Source organism: Mesoplodon densirostris, chromosome 3 (assembly GCF_025265405.1).
Source record: "Mesoplodon densirostris isolate mMesDen1 chromosome 3, mMesDen1 primary haplotype, whole genome shotgun sequence".
NCBI classification, from domain to species: domain Eukaryota; kingdom Metazoa; phylum Chordata; class Mammalia; order Artiodactyla; family Ziphiidae; genus Mesoplodon; species Mesoplodon densirostris.
The window spans coordinates 117,993,588-118,016,340 of NC_082663.1; the positions used below are offsets into that span (position 1 = coordinate 117,993,588).

General features: G+C 47.6%; 1 protein-coding gene across 3 annotated transcripts in view; it reads right to left on the reverse strand.

Annotated features, from left to right (window-relative positions):
- GFRA3 (GDNF family receptor alpha 3) overlaps positions 1–22,753 on the reverse strand; it is a 40,977-nt gene that overhangs the window by 11,017 nt on the left and 7,207 nt on the right. Inside the window, exons 2-8 of one of the 3 annotated variants that reach the window (XM_060091975.1) lie at positions 22,330–22,617; positions 16,917–17,009; positions 15,279–15,591; positions 13,723–13,826; positions 13,419–13,553; positions 12,929–13,017; positions 11,887–12,714 (exon numbers count right to left, since the gene is read on the reverse strand). In XM_060091975.1, the coding sequence (XP_059947958.1) occupies positions 12,625–12,714; positions 12,929–13,017; positions 13,419–13,553; positions 13,723–13,826; positions 15,279–15,591; positions 16,917–17,009; positions 22,330–22,617 (1,112 nt within the window). In that variant the 3' untranslated portion in view covers positions 11,887–12,624. Of the gene's footprint in view, positions 1–11,886; positions 12,715–12,928; positions 13,018–13,418; positions 13,554–13,722; positions 13,827–15,278; positions 15,592–16,916; positions 17,010–22,329; positions 22,618–22,753 lie in introns of those variants that run through there. The other 2 variants (XM_060091976.1, XM_060091977.1) reach the window with 2 other exon arrangements.

Genomic DNA, 22,753 nt, shown 5'->3' on the forward strand with positions numbered 1-22,753 from the left:
ATATATCTGTAAGGTCTACAAACTTCTTTAAATTGCATTTACATCAATGACTCATATGAGTGCCTAGCAACCTGTGCAGTAGTCAGGGCAAGCTCAAATGAAGTGCCTCGAATTCTTATCACATTGTAGATTCACCTTGCCCATTGGACCAGTGAGTGAGAAGTAGTAATCAGATGGCTGGCCTGGCAGCTACAATCCACAGAAGATGTGTACATCGAATGTTAGATCTGAGCAAATGCTTCTAAATCAACTGGACCGCCCTAGAGACTTGGCTGGCAATGAATGAGAGTGTGAGGTGCTTTTGACACATGCATCCAGTATCTGATTTGAGCGAAAATGTCCAAGGGCACAGGTGGGACTCCCAGTCCCAGACTCTAGACTGTGGTAGCTGAAGACTTAATCTGCTGTCTGCAACTGGATTGCATCAAGGGCAGTTTCTGGTCTCCTGGTTCTCCCGAGTCATTGGGAGTTGTGTGGGTTAAGAAGCTCCTCTCCCCAACTCCCACCCCCACCTTTAAACACCCTTCTCTAGCAAAGTTTGGTCTCTGTAGCCCCTTTGCCGGTAATAGGAGATGGTACTTCTCCCCCACCCCCCAAGTTCAGAAAGGAAAGCACAACAAGATTTCTTGTTCACTGAGAAAACTACCTCTTTACATTTGGCTTCTTTTCCATTGAGATCAAAAGTTGCAAATCAGGGCTTCCCGGGTGGTGCAGTGGTTGAGAGTCTGCCTGCCAATGCAGGGGATGCGGGTTTGTGCCCCGGTCCGGGAAGATCCCACATGCCGCGGAGCAGCTGGGCCCGTGAGCCATGGCCACTGAGCCTGCGCGTCCGGAGCCTGTGCTCCACAATGGGGGAGACCACAACAGTGAGAGGCCCGCGTACCGCAAAAAAAAAAAAAAAAAAAAAAAAAAAGTTTCAAATCAATCAGGAGAAAACTGCCCTCGGGACTGTTGAGCAGACATTTTCACTCAAATCAGATGCTGCATGTGTGTGTCAAAAGCACCTCACACTCTCATTCATTGCCAGCCAAGTCTCTAGGGAGGTCCAATTGATTTAGAAGCATTCACTCAGATCTAACATTCACTGCACACATCTGTGGATTGTAGCTGCCAGGCCAGCCATCTGATTACTACTTCTCACTCACTGGTCCAATGGGCAAGGTGAATCTACAATGTGATAAGAATTCGACGGAATGAAAAACAGAGCAGCTGTCCTCCACACTCCAGGATCACCAAGCTGAGAAAACTGAAGGTACTAAAAATTAACCAGGTTTTGAAGCTATCATTGAACATCTACCACATACCAAGGGTTTGGCATACATTAGTTCATTTAATAATCAAAGCAACTCTGGTAAGTAGATGTTATTAATATCTTCATTTACAGGTATAAACAATATTTTAGCTAGGGAAAGCAGAATTTCTTAAACATAATAAATTATGAATAGGCTTTATGAGTGGATCATCATCTCTAAAACTAATTTCTCTCACAAAAGGGACCTGGGAAGAGCTCTCTGGGCAGGGTGGTTAAATGGTTATCACTTTTACTGCTTTGCCCCACTATCATCTTCTGTAAAAAAAAAACTTTAAGTGCACTTCTGTAGTCAGACAGATCTGGATTCCAATCACGGCTCTTAGAGTAATCAGGAAAATGAATTCACTCTTAGTATTTCAAACAGAGGGAATTTATTTATTTATTTATTTAAAAAATAAAAAGAACTTTATTATTACCTGTTACATCTCCTATATTCCCCTCCTACCCCATCCAAACAGAGGGAATTTAATACAGAGAATTTAATACTGTGGCCACTCAGGTAATGGAAAAACCAAGAAGCCAAACAGGGGAAAGTGAGGTGACCCAGAGATTAGCAAGAGCAGGAAACCGCTACCATCCCTGGTCTGGAGTCCAAAATAAGGGAGATGGAGCCCAGAAGCTGCCAAGGCTGAGGGTCCCCTGTTTCCTCCTGTCCTCAGCCCCCTAATCTCGAGCCAGTGGCTCCCATTGGCCAAACCCAAACAAAATTCAGCGACAAGGAAGCCTGGGAAATGTTGCCTGCTGAGAGGTGGGTTTGGGGTAGAGGGGTCAGGGGAACCCATTTGTGACGCGGAGTATCATAAGGGGAGCAATGGATCTGAGTGCAAACAGGCAAATGATGGGCCCAGTTCTTGCTAGTATCAAATTCCACCTTTATAAAACAATTTCTGTCTTACAGTGCTGTTGTGAGAATTAAAGGAGAAAATCTAAAAGAAGTGCATAGTCCCTGGCACATAGTTTGGAGGCAGCTCTAACTAATTTTCCCCAGACAGGAAAACAAGACTCAGACAGATGAGGTGATTTACTTAAGGAAAGAGCTTGGGGTTTCTTTGGCGGAAACTGGTGTGATCTTGGGCCTGTCACTTTATTTCTTTGAGCCTCAATTTCCTCACTCTACCAACTCACTGGGTTTGTGAGGAGATTAATTCTGTCTGCAAATATTGATATTTACTAAGCACCTACCATGTGCCAGGCTCTGTGAATGCAGATAAACACGGCAGACTTACACAGTCCCTGCCCTCCTGCAGTTAACAGTCTGGTTGGGGAAAAGACACGATAAGAAAGTTGTACAGACCACCATGAAATGACGCTGTAATAAAGGCCATGAAGAAGTCAGTACTGGAAGGGTGGGTTACATCGTGGCCTGGCCTAGTCTGGGAAGGTCAACTTGGCTTCCTTGTGACTAAAGTCAGTGGGAGGGGGCCTGGCGAGGAGCCAGCCACCGTGCCCCCAGCCTCCCCAGGGTCAGGCCACGCAACTCGCCTGAGAGGACATCCCGCATCCCACGCCCGGCATCCCCCCACCACTCGCAGGGGCTCCAGGAGGTGTAGGCCCTTCCCAGCAAGGCACCGCGTCCCTCGCGGGGCCGCCCAACCTAGGCGCATCAGCTCCCGCGCTCGGCGGCCCCGCGTCCCGGGCAGCCGCTGATAGTGCACTAATGCGTATCGAATTTTTGTTGAATTCGGCCTGCGGCCCGCGCAGAGAGCGTGACAGCAGCGCTGCCAGAGCCTCTTAATTCCTTTTGCTTCGATCTCGCCGTTAATGACATAACCTTCTCCTCTAATTAACTGACAACTGCATTAGGCGGCGCGCCTCCTCCGCACGCCGCCTGCGGCTTCCCCACCGCGGAGCCCGCGCCGCGGCAGAACCCGCGCCCGGTTTCACTCGAACTAAACGGAGAGACCTGCTATGGGGGTGGGAGGTGGGGGGGGGATAGTGTTTTAGGATAGGACGCCCCTGCCGCCCTTATCACTCAAAAACGTGTGCTGTTGTTTATGTTGTTGTTTACTGTGTGCTAACATTGGGCCACGCACTTAACATGCTTTAGCCTACTGATTCGCTACCACGACCCAGGAAGCAGATAAATTGGGGTTCGCAGGTGAAGGAACATAGGCGATAACCAAGGATTGTAGCAAGCGAGTGAGGGAGGCAGGACTCTCACCCCTCCTACCCAAGCTTGTGCCCTTAACTCCTAGGCTACCTACCCTCCAACATGTAATTTAGACTACACTAAATATGAAATATAGTAAATATGAAGTGCTGAGCAGACTAGCTGACACATAACAAGCACTCAGTCAATTCTGGTGGCAGGATAGCTTATTGAAATGCTAATTTCCGTCTATCCTCTTCTGCCTCCCCTCTCCTTGTTGGCCATTTCAATCAAGTGGTCCCGGCAGCCGAGGAAGCAGAGGCAGCTGCCTGTGGTCTCTTGCCAAACACAGGGGACCCAAACTTTGTACTCTGTATAATTTACAAAGGGTTTCTCCTCCCTCTCCCTCATTCAGGCACATGCACATTATATGCTGGAACCAGAGCAGGACTTAACTTCAGTTTCATTTGTAAAACAGAAGTGTTACCTTTAGCTCTAAGATACATTTTCCAGGCCCTACTACCTGCAAGCATGATATACTAGGGGTTTTGTGGCAATGGTATTCATCTGGGCAGGACCTGTTCACATGCATTACAGATTACTGAAATGATCCGGCTGTCATTCACTGTTCTCTCTTCACCTTGGTTTCTGTGCCTTTATTTTCATTTTATTGTATTGTGTATTTTTATAAGCCACCTGAAATCTCTTCTGGGCTGAAGGAGAATATGAAAAAAATACATTTAAAAATTAAACAGATGGTACTTCCCTGGTGGCGCAGTGGTTAAGAATCGCCTGCCAATGCAGGGGACACGGGTTCAAGCCCTGGTCCAGGAAGATCCCACACACAGAGCAGCTAAGCCCATGAGCCACAACTGCTGAGCCTGTGCTCTAGAGCCCATGCTCCGCAACAAGACAGACCACTGCAATGAGAAGCCCGCGCACTGCAACAAAGTGTAGCCCCCCTCGCCACAACTAGAGAAAGCCCACGTGCAGCAAAGAAGACCCAATGCAGCCAAAAATAAATTAATTAATTTTAAAAATTAAACAGGTGAAATAGCAATGCAAGTGTCTGGCCAATATTCATTAAGTTGAATTGGCATTTGAAAGTGAGGAAACTGAGGCTGGGAGAGGTTCACAGAATTGTTCCAGCATGGCAACAAGAGAAACGTGTCTGTCCATGCTTCATCTAGCACCTCCTCTCTTTCCTTCTACTTGCTGGGAGTCACCTTCCCACCTCAAGCTCCTGAGATCTCATACTGCCCACTTCCTGCAGGAGAAAACTGGATTTAACAAGTCCCTGACACCCAACACTGAAGTAAATATTAGATCAGTATATCCCCAGACAGCCATTTCTTCTCCCTCTCTGACAAACCTACCAGACAGCTTTTTGGCAATAGGGCCCATGATTTTTTTAGATCAAGAGACTGAAGCTTGGGCTTCCCTGGTGGCGCAGTGGTTGAGAGTCCGCCTGTCGATGCAGGGGACACGGGTTCGTGCCCCGGTCTGGGAAGATTCCGCATGCCACGGAGCGGCTGGGCCCGTAAGCCATGGCCGCTGAGCCTGCACATCTGGAGCCTGTGCTCTGCAATGGGAGAGGCCACAACAGTGAGAGGCCCACGTACGGCAAAAAAAAAAAAAAAAAGAAAAAAAGAGAGACTGAAGCTTGGCAAGATTAAGCAATTTGCTTGAATTCATCCAGCTGATAAATAGTTTTGCTGAGATGCAAAGGCTGAATCCACTTTCCATTGTGCTCTTTTCACTACAACATGCTTCCATTGAACAGCTAGAGAGCTGCGTTTCCTAAGACACTCCTGACATGTAATTCCTGAAGAATTAAGTGTATTTGATTTGGCCTAAGAGGGGGTTCATTTCTGGGCTCCTTCACCACATCTCCCTCTCTTCTCCTATGTGCGGGAGGGGAGTGGAGGGTAGGCAACCAGCCTGAATTAGATGGTCTCTTTCAGAAGACACAAGGAGGCTTTGTGATGGAGGCTCTTAAAGGGCACAGGCAGACTCTGCCTGGGGCAAAGTTGGGGTATGAGGCGAGTCTCTTAAATGCCAGGCCCACCACCACTGAGAGGGAGCCATGAGACATGGAGAAATGAGATTGCCTCTCTTTTGATATCCCACAATATAATACGCTCATCTCTCAGGCTTTCCTCCCTTCCTAAGAAACACTTCTATGCCCATTTCTATCTGTTGAGCTTCTCTTTGTCCCTTGAGGTTTCTACTCAAACACTGCCTCCTCCATGAAGCCCCCCACAATGAATTAACTGCCTCTTCCTCAGGAGTCTCACAGACCCTAGATCACATGCACTTTCACAACAAGCACAAATCCTGCTTCAAAAACACTTGCCAGTGATTAGCTGTGTGACCTTGGGCAATAATTCATTTCTGGACATCTGTTTCTCCATCTGTAAAATGGGGATAATAGTGTGTGCCCTCAGAGGGCCATGAGGAAGTTTAAATTGGATTACTTACACATGTGAGACAAAGAAAAAATATTAACTATATATATTTATGGTGTTAATCTCTTCTCTGAGGATCACGTTGAGAGAAGAGATTCTGTGGAGATGGCTGCTTTGTGTATACAATACAGGGAGACAGATGGAGAAAGAGGATTTCAAGTTTTGCTGTGTACTTTTTTCAAAAGACTGTGCAATAGTTATTTAAAATTTTTTTTCAAATATTATGGATGCCAGATGATACCATGAGGAGACAAGCCCATGAGGCAACTCAGCTTTAAAAAGGATACACATGCAAAGTTCTCAGTGCAATGTTCGACACATATCAAGTACTCAAAAAATGATGTCTCTATTATTTGTTTGTCTATCTCCACCACAAAACTTGTCTTCATTTCTATGCCAACCTACTGCCTGCCATACCCAGTCCACAGCAGGTACAGCAGGAAGTCTCCACGGGAACCCCAAAGCCAACCAAAGTCTGGGAAGACCAAACTCTTGGAACGAACGCCCTGACACTTCAGTTGACCACAGCAACTGGTAAGTCAGCATGGGGGCGGGGAGGGAGGGAGCAGCTATTTGCTGGTATCCCTCTGTGGGGGATAGGCTATCCCTTCCTGCTTGTCACTGTTCCAGGCCAGACACAGACTCACTTCATCCTCTCACCCACACACTGATCTCTGCACCCTGGGACGTCACTAAGAGGTCCAGAGGCCACGGAGCTCCCCATGGCCAGGGACGCCAAGCATGCCAAGCCAGAATTCTGCACACCAGTTTCCCAGGACTCCTGCCTGATCCATAGGGCCTGGCTTTCACAATAGTAGCTCTGCAGTTGGGTGTGTCCCCAGAGGAGAACCCTCCCCCTGGACAGTGTGGTAGGGAGTTGAGTGACAGGAAGACCTGACAACACCTCCCCTCAAAGAACTTCAGTCACAGCAGACTACTTGTCATCCTCCCAGCACTCCCTGCCTTTTCTAGTCTGCATTTGCCCACTCTGACTTTTGGGGTGCCCTTCCCCCAATTTCTGCCTAATAAACCCTACTCATGCCAGGTCCAGTCCAAATACCTTCTCTTCAGGGCTTCCCTGGTGGCACAGTGGTTGAGAGTCCGCCTGCCGATGCAGGGGACACGGGTTCGTGCCCCGGTCCGGGAAGATCCCACATGCTGCAGACCGGCTGGGCCCGTGAGCCGTGGCCGCTGGGCCTGCACGTCCGGAGCCTGCGCATCCGGAGCCTGTGCTCCGCAACGGAGAGGCCACAACAGTGAGAGCCCTGCATACCACAAAAACAAAATACAAACAAACAAAAAAACAAATACCTTCTCTTCTAGGAAGTCATGCTTGTAGCTTAAAAGAGCTCTCTGACCCCACACTCCTCATCACGGCCTCTGTTGAAATTTAGGTAGTGGCGTCTCACCCCAACACTGGACAGACGTGATGTGGATCAAAGGTTGCTCCTGGGAGTCAGGGAGATTGAGGTTTGATTCCTAGATCAGCCACTTGTTAGCCCTGTAACCTTGGACACGCTGCTTAGCTTTGCTATATCCCCTTGTAAAACAAGGAAAATAAAAGAGGATACTTCTGAAAAGTAAATGAGACAATGCTCTTTAAGCCATTAGCCTGGTGCTTGGCACACATTAAACTCTTAATAAATGTTAGTTATTATTATTGTCTCCTCCACCCCCACAACTCCCACAGTATGTCAGATAAGCCCTGACCAGCTCAGCACCTGAGGGTGGAATTTTATTGGACCGAGTCTCCCATGTGAACAGGCATCCTCCTGAGAGAAGCAAAGATGCTGAAAAGAGACTGGAATTTCTGAGAACCCAAGATTCCATGAGAGGAAATGAGAGTGAGAGCCTATGACTGTTGGTAAGATGGGCTATAGAGGCAAAGATGGAGGGTTATCAGCCAAGGAAGTGGCAGTGCTTTTGTTGGGGAGAACAAACCTTTTCTTCTACCCTCTTAGGGTCAGTAACTGGAGGCCTGTGAATTAAGCTAACAAAAAACATATTAACAGGAGATAAGGCACAATTTTTATTAATATTTACCTGCATGGGAGTTTACAGAAAAGAAGTGAAACTCATATAGGACTTGGGGTTAGACTAGGGGCCTTATATACCCTTTTAACAAAGGCTGGAGGGTTTGGGCCCCAAGGAACAATAAATTGTGCAGAAGTGACTAGGAAATATATGGGGGAAACTAATGGAAGATAAGGGCTATTTTAGTAAGGTCTGTCTATGCAAACTTATCTTGGTGTTGACTCCTCATCTTCATTTATGCCCCTTCAGGCACGTAAGGCGAGGGCACAGAACTCTCCCTGTTGGTTCTTAATTGCCTTCAGGTAAAAATAATCCTTATGCCAAAGTGGCATATTTTGGAGTGGCATATTCTGATCCCCTTCACTTTGCCTTACTCTTCAACTGCTGGGACCAGAAATCTAGCAAGCCCCACAGCAGCAAAGCCTCCTTCTGCAGCCATAAAGAACCTCCATCTAGCTCTCAGGATGGTTCTCAGACCCAAAGGAGCCACAACAGGGCCTATGTTCCTACATTCCTATCCCTGAGGGCATCCAAGAAGGAAGCTCAGAGAAGACACTCCTAGACCAGGAAGGAAGCCACAAAAGAAGCAAAGCTGGGCTTCCCTGGTGGCGCAGTGGTTGAGAGTCCACCTGCCGATGCAGGGGACACGGGTTCATGCCCCGGTCTGGGAAGATCCCACATGCCGCAGAGCGGCTGGGCCCATGAGCCATGGCCACTGAGCCTGCGCGTCCGGAGCCTGTGCTCCGCAACGGGAGAGGCCACAACAGTGAGAGGCCCACATACGCAAAAAAAAAAAAAAAGAAGAAAAGAAAAGCAGCAAAGCTGGACCTTGGGTGATTAAGATCTACCTTAATTCCCTGCCAAGAGTCTATGCTCTTGGAGTCCTGCTGAGATACACTGCCTTCTCTGAGAACTGCCCTCCACTAACAGGCCTGGGGCCCTGTAATTACTTTAGTAGCATGTGGATCTATGTTTCTTTTACCCAGCTGATAAGCCTGGGATGGACCCTTAACCCAGGAAAGCACAGACAATCAGATTTTCCATGAATTTGGAATTGGGATGGGAGGTCATTCAGTTGAAAATGCTGGCCCTGGAAGGTCACGCAAAGGAAGTAGGTCCATAGAGAGAATGAAGTAGATGGCCCAAGATGTCTAGGCCTTCAACAGACGGGGCTCAAGACTGGTTCCTGACTTTCCAGTCCTACCCCCGGCAAGGCCCAGCTGAACGTCCTGGGATTCAGCTGCATGACATTCCCTTTTCACTAAGTAATTTCAACGTTTCTGTTACTTGCAGCCAAAAGACCCTTGACTAAGACACTGACTGTCTCTGATTCCATGCCTGGTGCAAGGTCCCTCAGAGCCTGAGCTACAGACCCAGAGCTCTGGTTTCCATCCTGGAGTTCAGAGCTTGAATAGTGAGTCTCCCAGAAGCAGCCCCACCCAGAATTCAGCCCACAGCTGGAGGCAGAGCCAGCACCATCACTCACCACTGTTCCAGGGCAGGGAGCAGAATACATAGTCCCCACAGATCCCCTCCCAGAAGTAATAATAGTAATAGCTGCCACTTATTGATTGTTCATCCTGTATCAGGCACTATGTTAAGTGTTGTAATTATTTCCAGTCTTCAACAACCCTGATTGTTTTAAATATTTTTACTGTTATCTAATGTAAATATATGTGGAGATCAAAATGAGCATACATTCCTCATGCTTATAAGCTTTTATAGAAATAAGAAGCCAAAAAAATTACCAACCAAAGCCATTTAAATTGATATAAACATCGGTTGATAATGCTAATTTGTTTTTTTGACTGAAATTAAATTGCTGATGTTGTATTTATTAAAAACAAAGGCAAAACAAAAACTGCAACCCTTTAAGTACTCCTACTGGGATCCCTACTGGAGATGAGGAAATGGTGGCTCAGAGGGACAAAGAATATTTGCCAAGGTCAAACAGCTGAGTGTTAAAATCATCCAGGATAACTGAAAAGTCCCAAGTGCCTAAAGCTGAGGTCTATCTGCCAAAGTCCTGGGCTGCCCCTTCACCAAAATGGTAGCTCATGAATGCGCAGGGACAGACCTTGAAAAATACAGCCTGGAACAGAGCATTGCTAAGGTTTGTTGAATGAATACATGATTGAATGGGTGAATTGGAAGATAATTGTTTAAAAGACAGTCTGCTCCAACCCGGCCATGCAGAGACCTGTAATTCAGCGCTCTCTGCTTATCACTGCTGCCAGCAGCCCTTCCCACCTCATTACCCAGAAACTAGTCTAATGGCATTAACCATCCTGGCCAGCCAGGATACCATTAAAAGCTTCAGTCCAGCCCCTGTGTGCCCCCACCCCGAGCCTTGGCTCTGGGCCCTAGGCTGGGAGAGTGGTCTGGTTGTTTACCAGGAATTTGGACCTTCTTCAGAGAAAAGCACAGATGACCTATTAGTCTAATTCAAGCACTTAGCAAGGAATGACTGTACCATTCACCACCACCAGCCCCAGGATAATGGAGCCAAAGCAAATGGAGGGGCCTTGACAGTTCAGAGATCTTCCTGGGAGGGGAGGAAGGGGAAGGTCCACCCAGTGCTGCACTGAAGTTTGCAGGACAGCAGGTTGGCTGGGAACTTCCTGGGGCAGGGTGGGGTATGTGGATACAAGAATGTTTAGGGGGTGCTTTCCCTACTCTACCCACCACTCAGGCAGCTCTTCGGCACATGCTACCCCCAGTCACCTCCTCACTGCCTTAAAACTTGGCTCAGAGAAAAACAGAAAGAAAACCAAATACCCATCAATACAGAACTGGTTAAATAAACTATGTATGTAGGAATATGCATTCATACAAGTCCATGTTATGCAGCTGATAAAAAGGACGATGTATTCTGAGCTCTACTCATGGATGTTGAAAAGTGTCTGTGACTTACACTTTGATAAGCAGTCTCTGACCTCACATATATAAAATTATACATACCCATAGTTTCTCATGTGCACAGATGTACAGGGAGTAGTTTGGAAGTTTGAGAATGGGATTTTAAAGATTTAAATTTTCTTCTTTATAACTATCTGTATTGTCCAAATTCTCTACAAAAACCATATGCTGTAACTGCTAACTTTTTTGAGTTCTATTTATCAGGCACAATGCTTTCACATGGATTATCTCATTCCTTGTGAGGTAGGTGCTATACCTTTTCATGTTACAGATGTAGATAGTGAGCCCCAAAGAGGTTAAGCCCAAGGTCACGTAGCTAGTGAAGAATTAAATGAATTATGAATGTATTTGCACACAGTAGGGGCACAGTAGTACTTGGCACACAGTAGGGGCTCAGTAAATGAGGGTTATTACAATTATTGTACAGTACTCATCACACTGCACTGTTCTTATTGACCGTCTTGTTAGTTCCCCTGCTCTGATGTGTAAAAGGCTTGAAAATAGGATCTGCAAATAGGATTACCTTGGAATCTCCCACACCCAGCACAGTGTCTTGGAGAGCCAGCACTTATCAGATGCTTTTAGAAAGAGTGAGTGAATGAATTAACAGACAAATTTCCACAGCCCTATAAATATATTTTCCCAACTACTTTGCATGGGTAACTGTTTCCTTATCCCAACTGGATTGCACGAGTTCAAGAACCAGTCTCTCCTTTCCTCTGGCCCCCATTATGGTATGGAGCAGACTGATAACACAAGCAGGTGCTCAAATGCTGTGGTTGACTATGGACCCTCCCCCCTCAGCTGCTGTGGCAGATCCCAGGCAGCATGCTCAAAATGGCTGGAGCTGGAACAGGTACCTGGTCCACAGCCTCACATAAAGTTATTTTTCTTCCAACTCCATGTCAAGTACACAGAGAGGCTGAGAGACTTGCCTGGGGGTCACATAGCATCTGGTGGCAGGGTTGCTGTGTCTCCTAGATCACCTGGCCTGTGCTCTTGTGTCTGTAACACCCCTAGTTCTATATAAATTCACAGTATGAGACAATGGGAAAAGAGAAAAGTTTTAAGTTAAAATGTTTAATCATGATCCAAGAGGCTAAGGGGACTTTGGGACAGTAGCAGGAAGAAAGCAAGGCCCATATGCTCCAGCTCGTGATGCTCAAATGTTCTGTAGGATCCCCGGGCAGGCAGTAGGTTCCCATTCCCCATTCAGAGGAGGAGACAAGGGGCCAAGAGTCTTGCTCCAGCTTTCCTCACCATGAGGAATGTCTTTCTAGGTTGCTTCAGAACACCCAGCCCTGCCTACCTGGAGAATGCAAGAGAGTGTGACTGATTTGTTAGAGCCTGGGTGATGCCGGTGGGCAGAAGAAAGGGGTAAGGAGAGAGCCTGGTAGAGCTGGACATCACCAGAAGATATGGCTAAAGTCCTAAGGAGGGGCAGCCTGAGTCAGAAGTAAAGGGAATGACTCTGGCGGTCCAGTGGTTAGAACTCCGAGCTTTCACTGCCAAGGGCCTAGTTCAATCCCTGGTCAGGGAACTAGGATCCCAAAAGCCAAGCAGCATGGCCAACAACAACAACAACAACAACAACAAAACAAAAAAATAAGTGAAGGGAATGAGAACTAGGCTAGTCAGCTTCTACTGTGGCCTAATCTGGAGTCGACTGGAGGTGTGGGGTGACGTCAGGGTTTCCATGTTATGTACCGAACCTCCTTCCTGTGCTGTCCTTTCCTCACCCCTTGCAGGCTGCAGGTCAGCTGGGTGTGGTAGAGGGGAAGAGGGCCCCCAGGGAAGTCCAGCTACCAGAGGCTCAGAAGCAGAATCAAGGTAAGTATACAGGAGAAAAGAGAGGGCACCCAGGGCTGTGGCCTCAGAGCAGGGTTTTTGTTCTGTGGAAAAAATAAAATGGAGTCAGCTCCACCCTTTTCACCACCTTAGCCTCAGTCAAGGCCTGTCCTCCTCCCCTGAGGTGTCTGCTAGAGGTCTAAAGTATTCATGACCACAAGGAGTTCACCCCCCCCATCCAATCTCTTGCTTGCTTTGTCTGGGTTTCCCCCAGCTGGTCCAGTAAAGGTAGGAGGGGTGTAACAGAGGAGGCCCTACCTGGCGTTCCATCATGGAAAAGGTAGAGGCTGTCCAGTCCTGGGAGAAGAGTTGGCTGTGAAAACGCATCTTAGCTGCAATGGCCTCCACTGAGGAGAGGAGAGAAGGAAGAAGGCAGATGTTGGAGATCTCTCAGGCTCCCAAAGAAGGAAAGGGAATGTCTCAGGGACCCTGGGATATGCAAGGGTGGGTGGGTGGCAGCTGGGAATGGGATATTATCTCATTCTGCTTGCTATTCCTTGAGCTGAAGAGTGTCCCTAGGGCCCAGGCAAGTGAAGAGGCAGCTTGGCCAGGGATGGGGGTGGGTCACTTATAGAATGGGAGAAGGCAGAAAGGCCCAGGTTGGGGAGATGTAAGCCTATGCTGAGGAGGGGGCTGCTCCATCTGCAGGAGAGGGATGGAACCAGTGGACCACAGAGCTGACCCTTTCCCTCTCCCTGGGTCAAGCTGAGCCAGCCACGGGGGCAGGGAGCTGGTGGAGAACACTCACTGAGGCAGGGGTTTCGGGAGAAGGACTCTTCCAGCCTCTCACACTCCTCCTGCAGATTGCCACTGCCTCGGCAGGTGCAGCTTAAGGCAACTCTGGCAGTGACGTTGCTGACAAAGTTGGGAGTCATGGCAGTCCCTATGGGGTCAAAAGAGGATTGTCAGTGCCGAAGCCAACCCTACCTTCAGCTCCCATCCTCTCCCACCTGTCTCAGGACCACTCCATGGGGGTTCAGTCTCCAGAGAATTTTCACCCTCCCCCAGGCTGGCCAACCTGCAGGCTTCCTAAACATGCCCCCCAGCCTCACCAATCAGCCCCATGTATGCTCGCAGACATTTGGACTGCTCTGTTGCACAGGTCCCTAGGATGTCCATGGGATGGCAGTGGGTCTGAAAATCCGCCAGGCGCGATCTGGAAGAAGGGAAAGTTTCAGAGTCCCTATTGATGGTCTGGCCTGCAGCCTTCGCCTTGCCACAGTGTCACCTTGCCGCCCCTTTAGTTGAGATGCCCATCTTCATGCCAAACCTGCCTCAGCCTTTTTCAGAGCCTGGCCCGTGGCTTCCTCCTCAGTGAAGCCTGCTCCTGTCACAATTAAATGCACCATCACCCCAGCCTCCACAGCATATCACTCTGAATTTGGGCTCCACAATCCCTAATTATGAGATCTCAGGCAGTTTCTTTAGCCTCAATTTCCTTGACAGTAAATAGAGATGAAAATAACACTACCTTGTGGATTTTTGTGAGGATGAAGTAAGAGAATACATGTATAGCATTTAACACAGTGCCTGGTATACAGTGAGTGTTCAGTAAATGTTAGATATTATTATTTTTAACACTCATCCTACAATAGGTAAAGCTGGTTATCTTCAGGGGATGGAATTATGAGTATATTTTTGTGTGTATATTTGTGCACTTTTCCTTACATTTTGCCTTGTGTTAGATTGGTGGTTTACATATCTGTCATCCCCACTCAGGTGCAAACTCCTTGAAGGAAGGGACAGTATCTTAGTCATCTAGCCCAGCACTTATTATGTAACAGTAATAATAATATTGGGTTGGCCAAAAAGTTCGTTCGGGTTTTTCCATTAAAAACCCAAACGAACTTTTTGGCCAACCCATAGCTCCCAGCATAATAACAGGCAGCATAACAGAGCCTCTAGGAGCACAGGCTCTAGGCCAGACTTCCTATGAAGGAAATCCAAACCTCATTAACAAACCTGACTTATTACCTAGGTGGATTTGAGCAAGTTATTTAAACTTTCTCTGCTGTGGTTTCTTCATTTGTAAACTGAGGATGATAAAAAAAAATAGTAATAATAGCAACTATCTTATAGGGTTCTTGTGAAGCTTAGATAAATTAATAGATGTTAAGTACTTAGCCCATAGTAAGTAAGTACTCAGTAAGTGTTAGTATTATGATTTTTGAGAGCTCCATGTAATATTTTACAGAAGAGGAAGTGGGACTCAGAGAGGCAAAGTAACTCGCCCAAGGTTATACAGAGAAGTAAGTGGTAGAACCAGGTTGCAAAACAAGGTTGGTGTCTGATTTTGTTTACCTGGCGAGAAAAAAGACTGGAAGGAAATGCTCCCCAAATTATGGTAGATTACCTCCAGGTGACAGGTTTTGAGTGACATTTTAACAGTTTTATATTTCCTAAAGTTTTTATACTCTCTATATAATTTTATTTTATTATATTTTATTTTTTTATAAAAGAGTTTCAGAAAGTATCCAGGGTAGCTACATGGTAAAGTCGGTTCATGGTGCCTTGCGGGGGGGAGGGTGGTTCAGACCCAGCCCTGCCCAGGAAGGAGGCGTCAAAGGAGTGGTGTCCACCCCGCCCGCCCGCACCCAGCACCCGGCACCTGCACAGCGGGTCGGACACGCATATGTGCCACAGCTCCAGGCAGTTGGGGGCCTCCGATGGCAGTGAGCAGCTGGGGGCGATGGTGTTGCGCCGGCGCTGCCCGCAACCCAGGTCGGTGGGCGCGCACGGGCACAGCAGCAGGCCCTGAGCGTGGGGCTCCGACGCCTTCTCGAAGAAGGAGCGCAGCTGCCTTTGGCAAGTGTGGCGCTGGCAGCGGGACCTGGAGCACGCCTCCCCGTACGCCTTGCGCAGCCGGTCACACTTGTCATTAACAGTGCACATCATGGCAAACTTGAGGCAGAGGTCAGAGTCTGGGGGGAGAGGGGCACCAAGTCAGCAGTCCTCTCTGCAGACATGCAGCCCAGCCTCCCCAGGAATCCCGGCAACCCTCTGATTTCACAAGGACGGTAGTGGGAAGGCACTCCTGTCAGGGAGGACTGCCCCGAATAAGGCCTTTCCCTCTACCCACAAACAGTATCAGGTATTCGCGAGCCTCTCCCATCCTGCTCCTCTGTTTGTCTAGGTTTAAAAAAAAAAAAAGCCATATACATCTAACCAAACCCTTTCCTCAATCCTATGCAATGAGTGAGATCCCATGGTGGAAAGTGTAACCAAGAGGCCCTACAACATTCTAAAGTACTTTCTGGGGAATTCCCTGGCAGTCCAGTGGTTAGGGCTCCCCACTTTCACTTCTGAGGGGTTGCATCCCTGGTAGGGGAACTAGGATCCTGCAATCCTCCTGGCGCAGAAAAGTACTTTCTGGATTGTCCACAGCAGATGCAACCAAATTCTATTTAGGATTTTGGTTCTGCATCTGTCTATTCTGCCCATAGACATTGATTGATGTATTTCATTGATTGATGCATGCATAAAACCCCCCATACTCTGAGTCTTGGGAAATTATGGTGATATTTCTATTAACAGAATATTCCAGCAGTCAGAACAATGGAGTAACTGGAATAGGTTATTCCCAGATTCCCTGTAACCTAGAGTTTGTAATACATAAACCTCTATGCTTTTCTCTCAAAATTCTAATACACAGTACTGACTGTACAACAAAGCTCACATCTTTCTCAAAAAGAGAGTGCATGTGTGTGTTCCTTTCCAATTAATACAACAGCCTCACTTTCCTGAAAAACATGCATCATAGTCCTTGCCAGACAGATGGCTCCCCACCCTGAGTCACCCCTGAGGAGTCACGCTCTCTCTCACCATTTTCCCTGCCCAACACCTCACCCATCCCATTAGAATGGCTGAAAACAAGCAATTTCCTAGTCTTCAGGGACAAAAAGCTACTTTCCTGGCTGCCTCGAATTAGGGTAAATACTCCATTTCAGCACTTTTTTTTCTGGGACTGCTGCCACTCCCACCAAAGCCTTTGTAGAGATCCACCTTTTGGAACCAGGGAGCTCTAATGGGCTCTCTTGGAATATCTCCCTAATAACTATTGCTCTGTGTTGACTCGTGAGACTAGATCATGCGGCATAGCTCAGACTCTCACCCTGAGAGTGCTTCTTTAGTTACCTGGCAAGCTAGAACTCTCCCCCTTCATTCTCCCAGCTTGTGTTCCCCACCAGCCACCCTTCCCTCAGGGTCCAGGCCCTCCCATACCCCAGCCCCAGCTTGCCTTCCACACCTGGTTTGAGCATGTTCAGTTTGCTGAGATTCATTTTCCAGGGTTTTCTGGTCACTGTGTCTTCATAGGGAGAGACATCCAGCTTATAGTCACCTAGAGACAAAGGTAGGGAGCACCAGAATCCTGAGGATGGGGCTGGGGGTGGGAGCAGGAGGGGTTGAGGCTGCTGGAGAAAAAGAAAAGGCATAGTCTCTACCTAAATAGCTGCATGCTGGGCAGAGGAGAGAAAAAGAACAGGGCCATAAAGGTATAGGCTAGGCTTGACAAATAAACTGGGTTTAATGATAAGAATAATAAAGCTACTGTTTGTGGAGCACACTGTGTACTGGGCACTATGGTGCAAGTGGAAAAAAAAATATATATATATATATACATACAATTTCACTTAGTCTTCATAGAAGTCTTTGGGTAGGTAAAAGGAAACTGAGGATAAGAGAGGTTAATTCACTTGCTCAAGTTCACATAAGCTAGTAAATGGAGCCAGGATTTGAAACCTGGATTACCTGACTTCAGAGTCTCTGCTCCTAACTACTACAAGTATCGCCTGTGGGCACATAAGCAGGCAAGGGGACTCTGTCTTGTTTTCTCTTGCTATTGGAGAAGGGGCAGTGGTGGACTCTGTTCCAGCCTGACCACTTGGCTATGGAGATGCATTGCATGCTGAGGTCATGCAAATGAGACTAGATCTGGAACTGAACCTGACTGAGAAAAGCAGAGAAGGGAGAGAAATGATCTGAAAGGAAACACATCTCTTTCAAACACCCCATGGGGCTGTGGGCTCCTTAAGACCTTATAAAATCACTAGGTCTTACAAAATCACTGCACACACAACATTGTTAACCAACTATGCTTCAGTTAAAAAAACAAGATGACTGGGCCTCCCAGGTGGCGCAGTGGTTGGGAGTCCGCCTGCCGATGCAGGGGATACGGGTTCGTGCCCCGGTCTGGGAGGATCCCATATGCCGCGGAGCGGCTGGGCCCGTGAGCCATGGCCGCTGGGCCTGCGCGTCCGGAGGCTGTGCTCCGCAACGGAGGAGGCCACAACAGTGAGAGGCCCACATACCGCAAAAAAAGAAAAAAAAAAAAAAAACAAGATGACTGCATAGCTCATACACATGGTAGGTGCTCAATAAATGTTGAAGACAGAGGTGAGCTTGCAGGGATGTCACCCAATAGGCCTTTGTGAATATGTCTTTAGGCGGGAAGGGATATAGATGATATCAAGCAAACAGGAAAGGATGGTTTGGATGCTTGGGAAGACCTGGGAGCTCCCAAGGGAAAAGAGGGGGAGACAAGAGGATTCAGGGAGAAGTCTCAGTGGAAGTTCTAAAAGAGAAGTGATTAGGATGAGGAATGGAAATCAGGGAACAAGGAGAGTTTGTTTCCAATTGCTTGCTGTGGGAGGATAATACAACCTCACCTGTTGCCTTGTGACTTTTAGGCCCCCTATGAGAGGACTGTACTTTCCCACGCTACTGTAAGTCTTGGCCATGTGACTTGCTTTGGCCTGTGGATTGTGAGCTAAAGAGGCATAATCACCTCTAAGTTTCAAGAACTAACATGTGGTGCTGCTTGGCTCTTTTCCATCTACCATCCTGGATCCTCAAATGAAGAAGACAAGTGGAGTAAAGACAAAGCCAACTCATGGGACTTCCCTGGTGGTGCAGTGGTTAAGAATCCTCCTGCCGGGGCCTCCCTGGTGGCGCAGTGGTTGAGAGTCCGCCTGCCGATGCAGGGGACACGGGTTCGTGCCCCGGTCCGGGAGGATCCCATATGCCGCGGAGCGGCTGGGCCCGTGGGCTATGGCCGCTGAGCCTGCGCGTCCGGAGCCTGTGCTCCGCAACGGGAGAGGCCACAACAGTGAGAGGCCCGCATACCGCAAAAAAAAAAAAAAAAAAAGAATCCTCCTGCCAATGCAGGGGACACGGGTTCGATTCCTGGTCCAGGAAGGTCCCAAGTGCCGTGGAGCAACTAAGCCTGTGAGCCACAACTACTGAGCCTGTGCTCTAGAGCCCGCGAGCCACAACCACTGAAGCCCGCATGCCTAGAGCCCGTGCTCCGCAACAAGAGAAGCCAGAGCAATGAGAAGCCTGCACACCGCAACGAAGACCCAACGCAGCCCTAAATAAATAAATAAATAACAAAATTGTCCTCCAAAGCCAACTCATGGAAGCCCACAGCAGATGTGTAACATGAACAAAAGATATATTTTTGTTGGTGAAAGCCAGAGATTTGGGGTTGGTTGCATAATTTAGCAAATTCTTATTAAAAATGTAATTGGTCATATAATGGAATCTAAAAAAATAAAATGGTTCTGATTTGCCTAGGGGCAGGACAGGAATAAAGACGCAGACATAGAGAGTGGACTTGAGGACACGGGGAGGAGGAAGGGTAATCTGTGATGCAGTGAGAGAGTAGCATTGACATATATACACTACCAAATGTAAAATAGATAGATATTAAATAGATAGCTAGTGGGAAGCAGCTGCATAGCACAGAGTGATCAGCTGGGTGCTTTGTGACCACCTAGAGGGTTGGGACAGGGAGGGTGGGAGGGAGACGCAAGAGGGAGGGGATATGGGGATATATGTATACATATAGCTGATTCACTTTGTTATACAGCAGAAACTAACATAACATTGTAAAGCAATTATACTCCAATAAAGATGTTAAAAAATGTAATTGGTATCTAGAAATGGAGTGCTGAAGTAACAAAAAAAGATCTAAAATAAGTGGTATTGGCTTTGGCACTAGGTAGTGGGTGGTGAATAAGCTGTTACTGGGGGCTGGGAAGATGGCAGCCCTCATTATGCAGTGGCAAAGCATTTGGTAAAATCGTTGCCTGCAATAACGTGGAAGGAAGATGATGTACTGAGTAAGCTTGTGCTTTAAGGGGAAGAAGCTGAGAAGCTGAAGATTACTAATATGTCCTGACTGCTGATAGCCACACTTGGCATGGTACTACGAGAAAGATATAAGCTCAGAGAACTGACCATTTTACACACAGAGAGGAAACAGAAAAGAAAGAATACAGAAATTCTAGGATCTGCAAAATTAAGAAATGCAACTCTTTCTCATATTGAAAAATGCGTTGAGTAATAAGGTCAATTACAACTCAGCCTTGGGCCAAAGACCAATTCAAGTTTGTGGCTATCATGCCCTTTGTGGAGATCTCTCACTGATTAAGACAGTATCCGATAAATCCTGCCTGTTGGACAAATGTTCTCAGGGAAAAAAGACTAAGATAGTGGCTCTCCCACAGAAGCTTGATAAGGGCAAGGTACCTCTAATTAGGTCTCAAAAGAGATGTATGTCTTGAAAGGGATTATAGGAAAGGCTACTGGCACATGAGGTGACAGAAATCAGACATAAAATGCAATTATGTTTTGAGAGAGTTGTACTGCTAAGAGCCACCAGCCTGGATTAAAAGAGACTCTTAACTATTTGAGACTTAAGATGCTCCAACATTCCTCAGGTAGGAAGCAAGTGGAGAATGCTACTCAGTCCCTAAGGAGGTCATAGTCTCCAATGCCCTTTCCAGATGTAGCCCAAGAAAATAATGGAAAACAAAGGACCTTCCAGGGGGCTGGGAAACTCCTGGGCTTTTGCTCCTCAATGAGCAAAAGTAGGGCTTTTGCTATGAATCAACATCTACTGTGTGCTTCCCATTACTCCTCTTTCTACCTGAGAGTTTGTTGTGCTTCTCCTGTCCCCATTCCATTACTATATATTGAGTATAGATGGGAAGCGGATGACTTTTTAAAAAAATTTATTTATTTATCTGTATTTTTGGCTGTGTTGGGTCTTCATTGCTGTGTGCGGGCTTTCTCTAGTTGCAGCGAGCGGGGGCTACTCTTCATTGCAGTGCACGGGCTTCTCATTGTCGTGGCTTCTCTTGTTGCAGAGCATGGGCTCTAGGCGCACGGGCTTCAGTAGTTGTGGCACACGGGCTCTAGAGTGCAGGCCCAGTAGTTGTGGCGCACGGGCTTAGTTGCTCTGCGGCATGTGGGATCTTCCTGGACCAGGGCTCGAACCCCTATCCCCTGCATTGGCAGGTGGATTCTTAACCATTGTGCCACCAAGGAAGCCCAGCAGATGACTTTTTAGTGCATAGGTTTCTAAATTAAGAGAAACCACATCCAGACCTGATATAGAAATTATCACAAGATCCTAGACTTGGAGCCTGATGTCCTGCTTAGATGGAATTCTTAGGCACCTTCCTTAGAAAGTGAGTAGGTATATTTTGCTTGTGAAAGGGAGGGAAATGAATGTTTTGACCAACTGGTGGATTATGGTAGATTGCATTATTGTTTACAATTATTTTTGTCCTCCCTGTAAGACTATACATCCTCATTTATTGCCATGTGATTTTCAGTGTCCCCTGTGGGAGGAGTATACTTCCCCTTCCCCCTGATGTCAGGTTTGACCACGTGATTTGCTTTGTCAATAGAATGTGAGCAGAAGTATTTTATGTAACATCTGAGCAGAAGCTTTTAAAGGCATCAAATGGTTCTGCCATTGCTCATTTCCCTCTGCCACGAGAAGGGAACATACCAGATAGAGGCTGTACTGGATCCCAGAATGAAGAGGACACATGACACAGCCAAGACAGAACATGAGCAAGAACTTAACCTTTGTTTTACAAGACCATGTTGTGTTACTGCAGCACAGTCTAGTAAAAGCTGACTGATACGGAAAGGGATCTCCAGAGTCAGAGGAAGCTCCTCTCTTTGGCTCTTCCAGTGCCTTCCGTCTTTTATCATCTCTTGTCTGGTTAATGAATATCCTCTCTGTTAAAGGCTGGACCAGGACACTGCCTCCCAGTCTCTCTGAACCTATGGATTATGTTGTATTTGCAGCCTGTTTATGAGTTAAGACCATTTCCCTCCATTTCCTCTCCATATCCGTCTGTTCCAGGAGCTCCCCATGTTGGGCCTTAGCCTGGTTCAGAGACCTTCCAAGAGGCAGCTACATGTTTCCAGATAAAAAAAAGGGGGAAGGACTTCCCAGGTGGCGCAGTGGATGAGAGTCCGCCTGCCGATGCAGGGGACATGGGTTCGTGCCCTGGTCTGGGAGGATCCCACATGCCGTGGAGCGGCTGGGCCCGTGAGCCATGGCCGCTGAGCCTGCGCGTCCGGAGCCTGTGCTCTGCAATGGGAGAGGCCACAAGAGCGAGAGGCCCGCGTACCGCAAAAAACAAAGTTGGGGGGGAAGTAGTGAGAAGGGAGGGCAGTACTGTGGGGCCCAAAAGCATACTGCCAATTCCTCCTTCCATTTCTTACTGACGTCAAATGCAGAGCTTCATTATCATCCCTGTCAGAATCTACCATGTGGCCCATATCCAGCAGGATTAAAAAACAACTCCCAAGAGCCATCTTCCCTAGCTTAGCCCACTCTAGGATGGGGGCCTCACCAAGGCTACGGGCAGGGTGAACGGTCCAGTAGATGTCCAGGCAGGTAGCTTGGTTCTTCATGCGCCGATGGCATGTGCAGCTCATCAGAGAGCTATTCCTGAGTTGCTGTGCTGCCTCCATGCAGTCATCAGGGACTGAAGGCTCCTCTGCAGGTGATGAGGTGCTTATACTAGAGGCACAGGAATTCAAGTAGTGGTAGGTAGCACTGCAAGTGGGATCAGCCTGGCACTTCCTCCTGGCCTGGATACAGCTGTTCATGAGCCGGCCTTCTGTGGGGAGGTGGTCCCCTATGGAGGGAGAGAGACCAAGTGAGGCTCACATAAGGTCAGAGTAGCTGTCTGGGAGAACCTAGTCATAAGCTAGGGTGGGGGGATTCTGGATGAAATCTTTAGCAGGAATGTCTTGGGGCGGCATAAAGGCCTT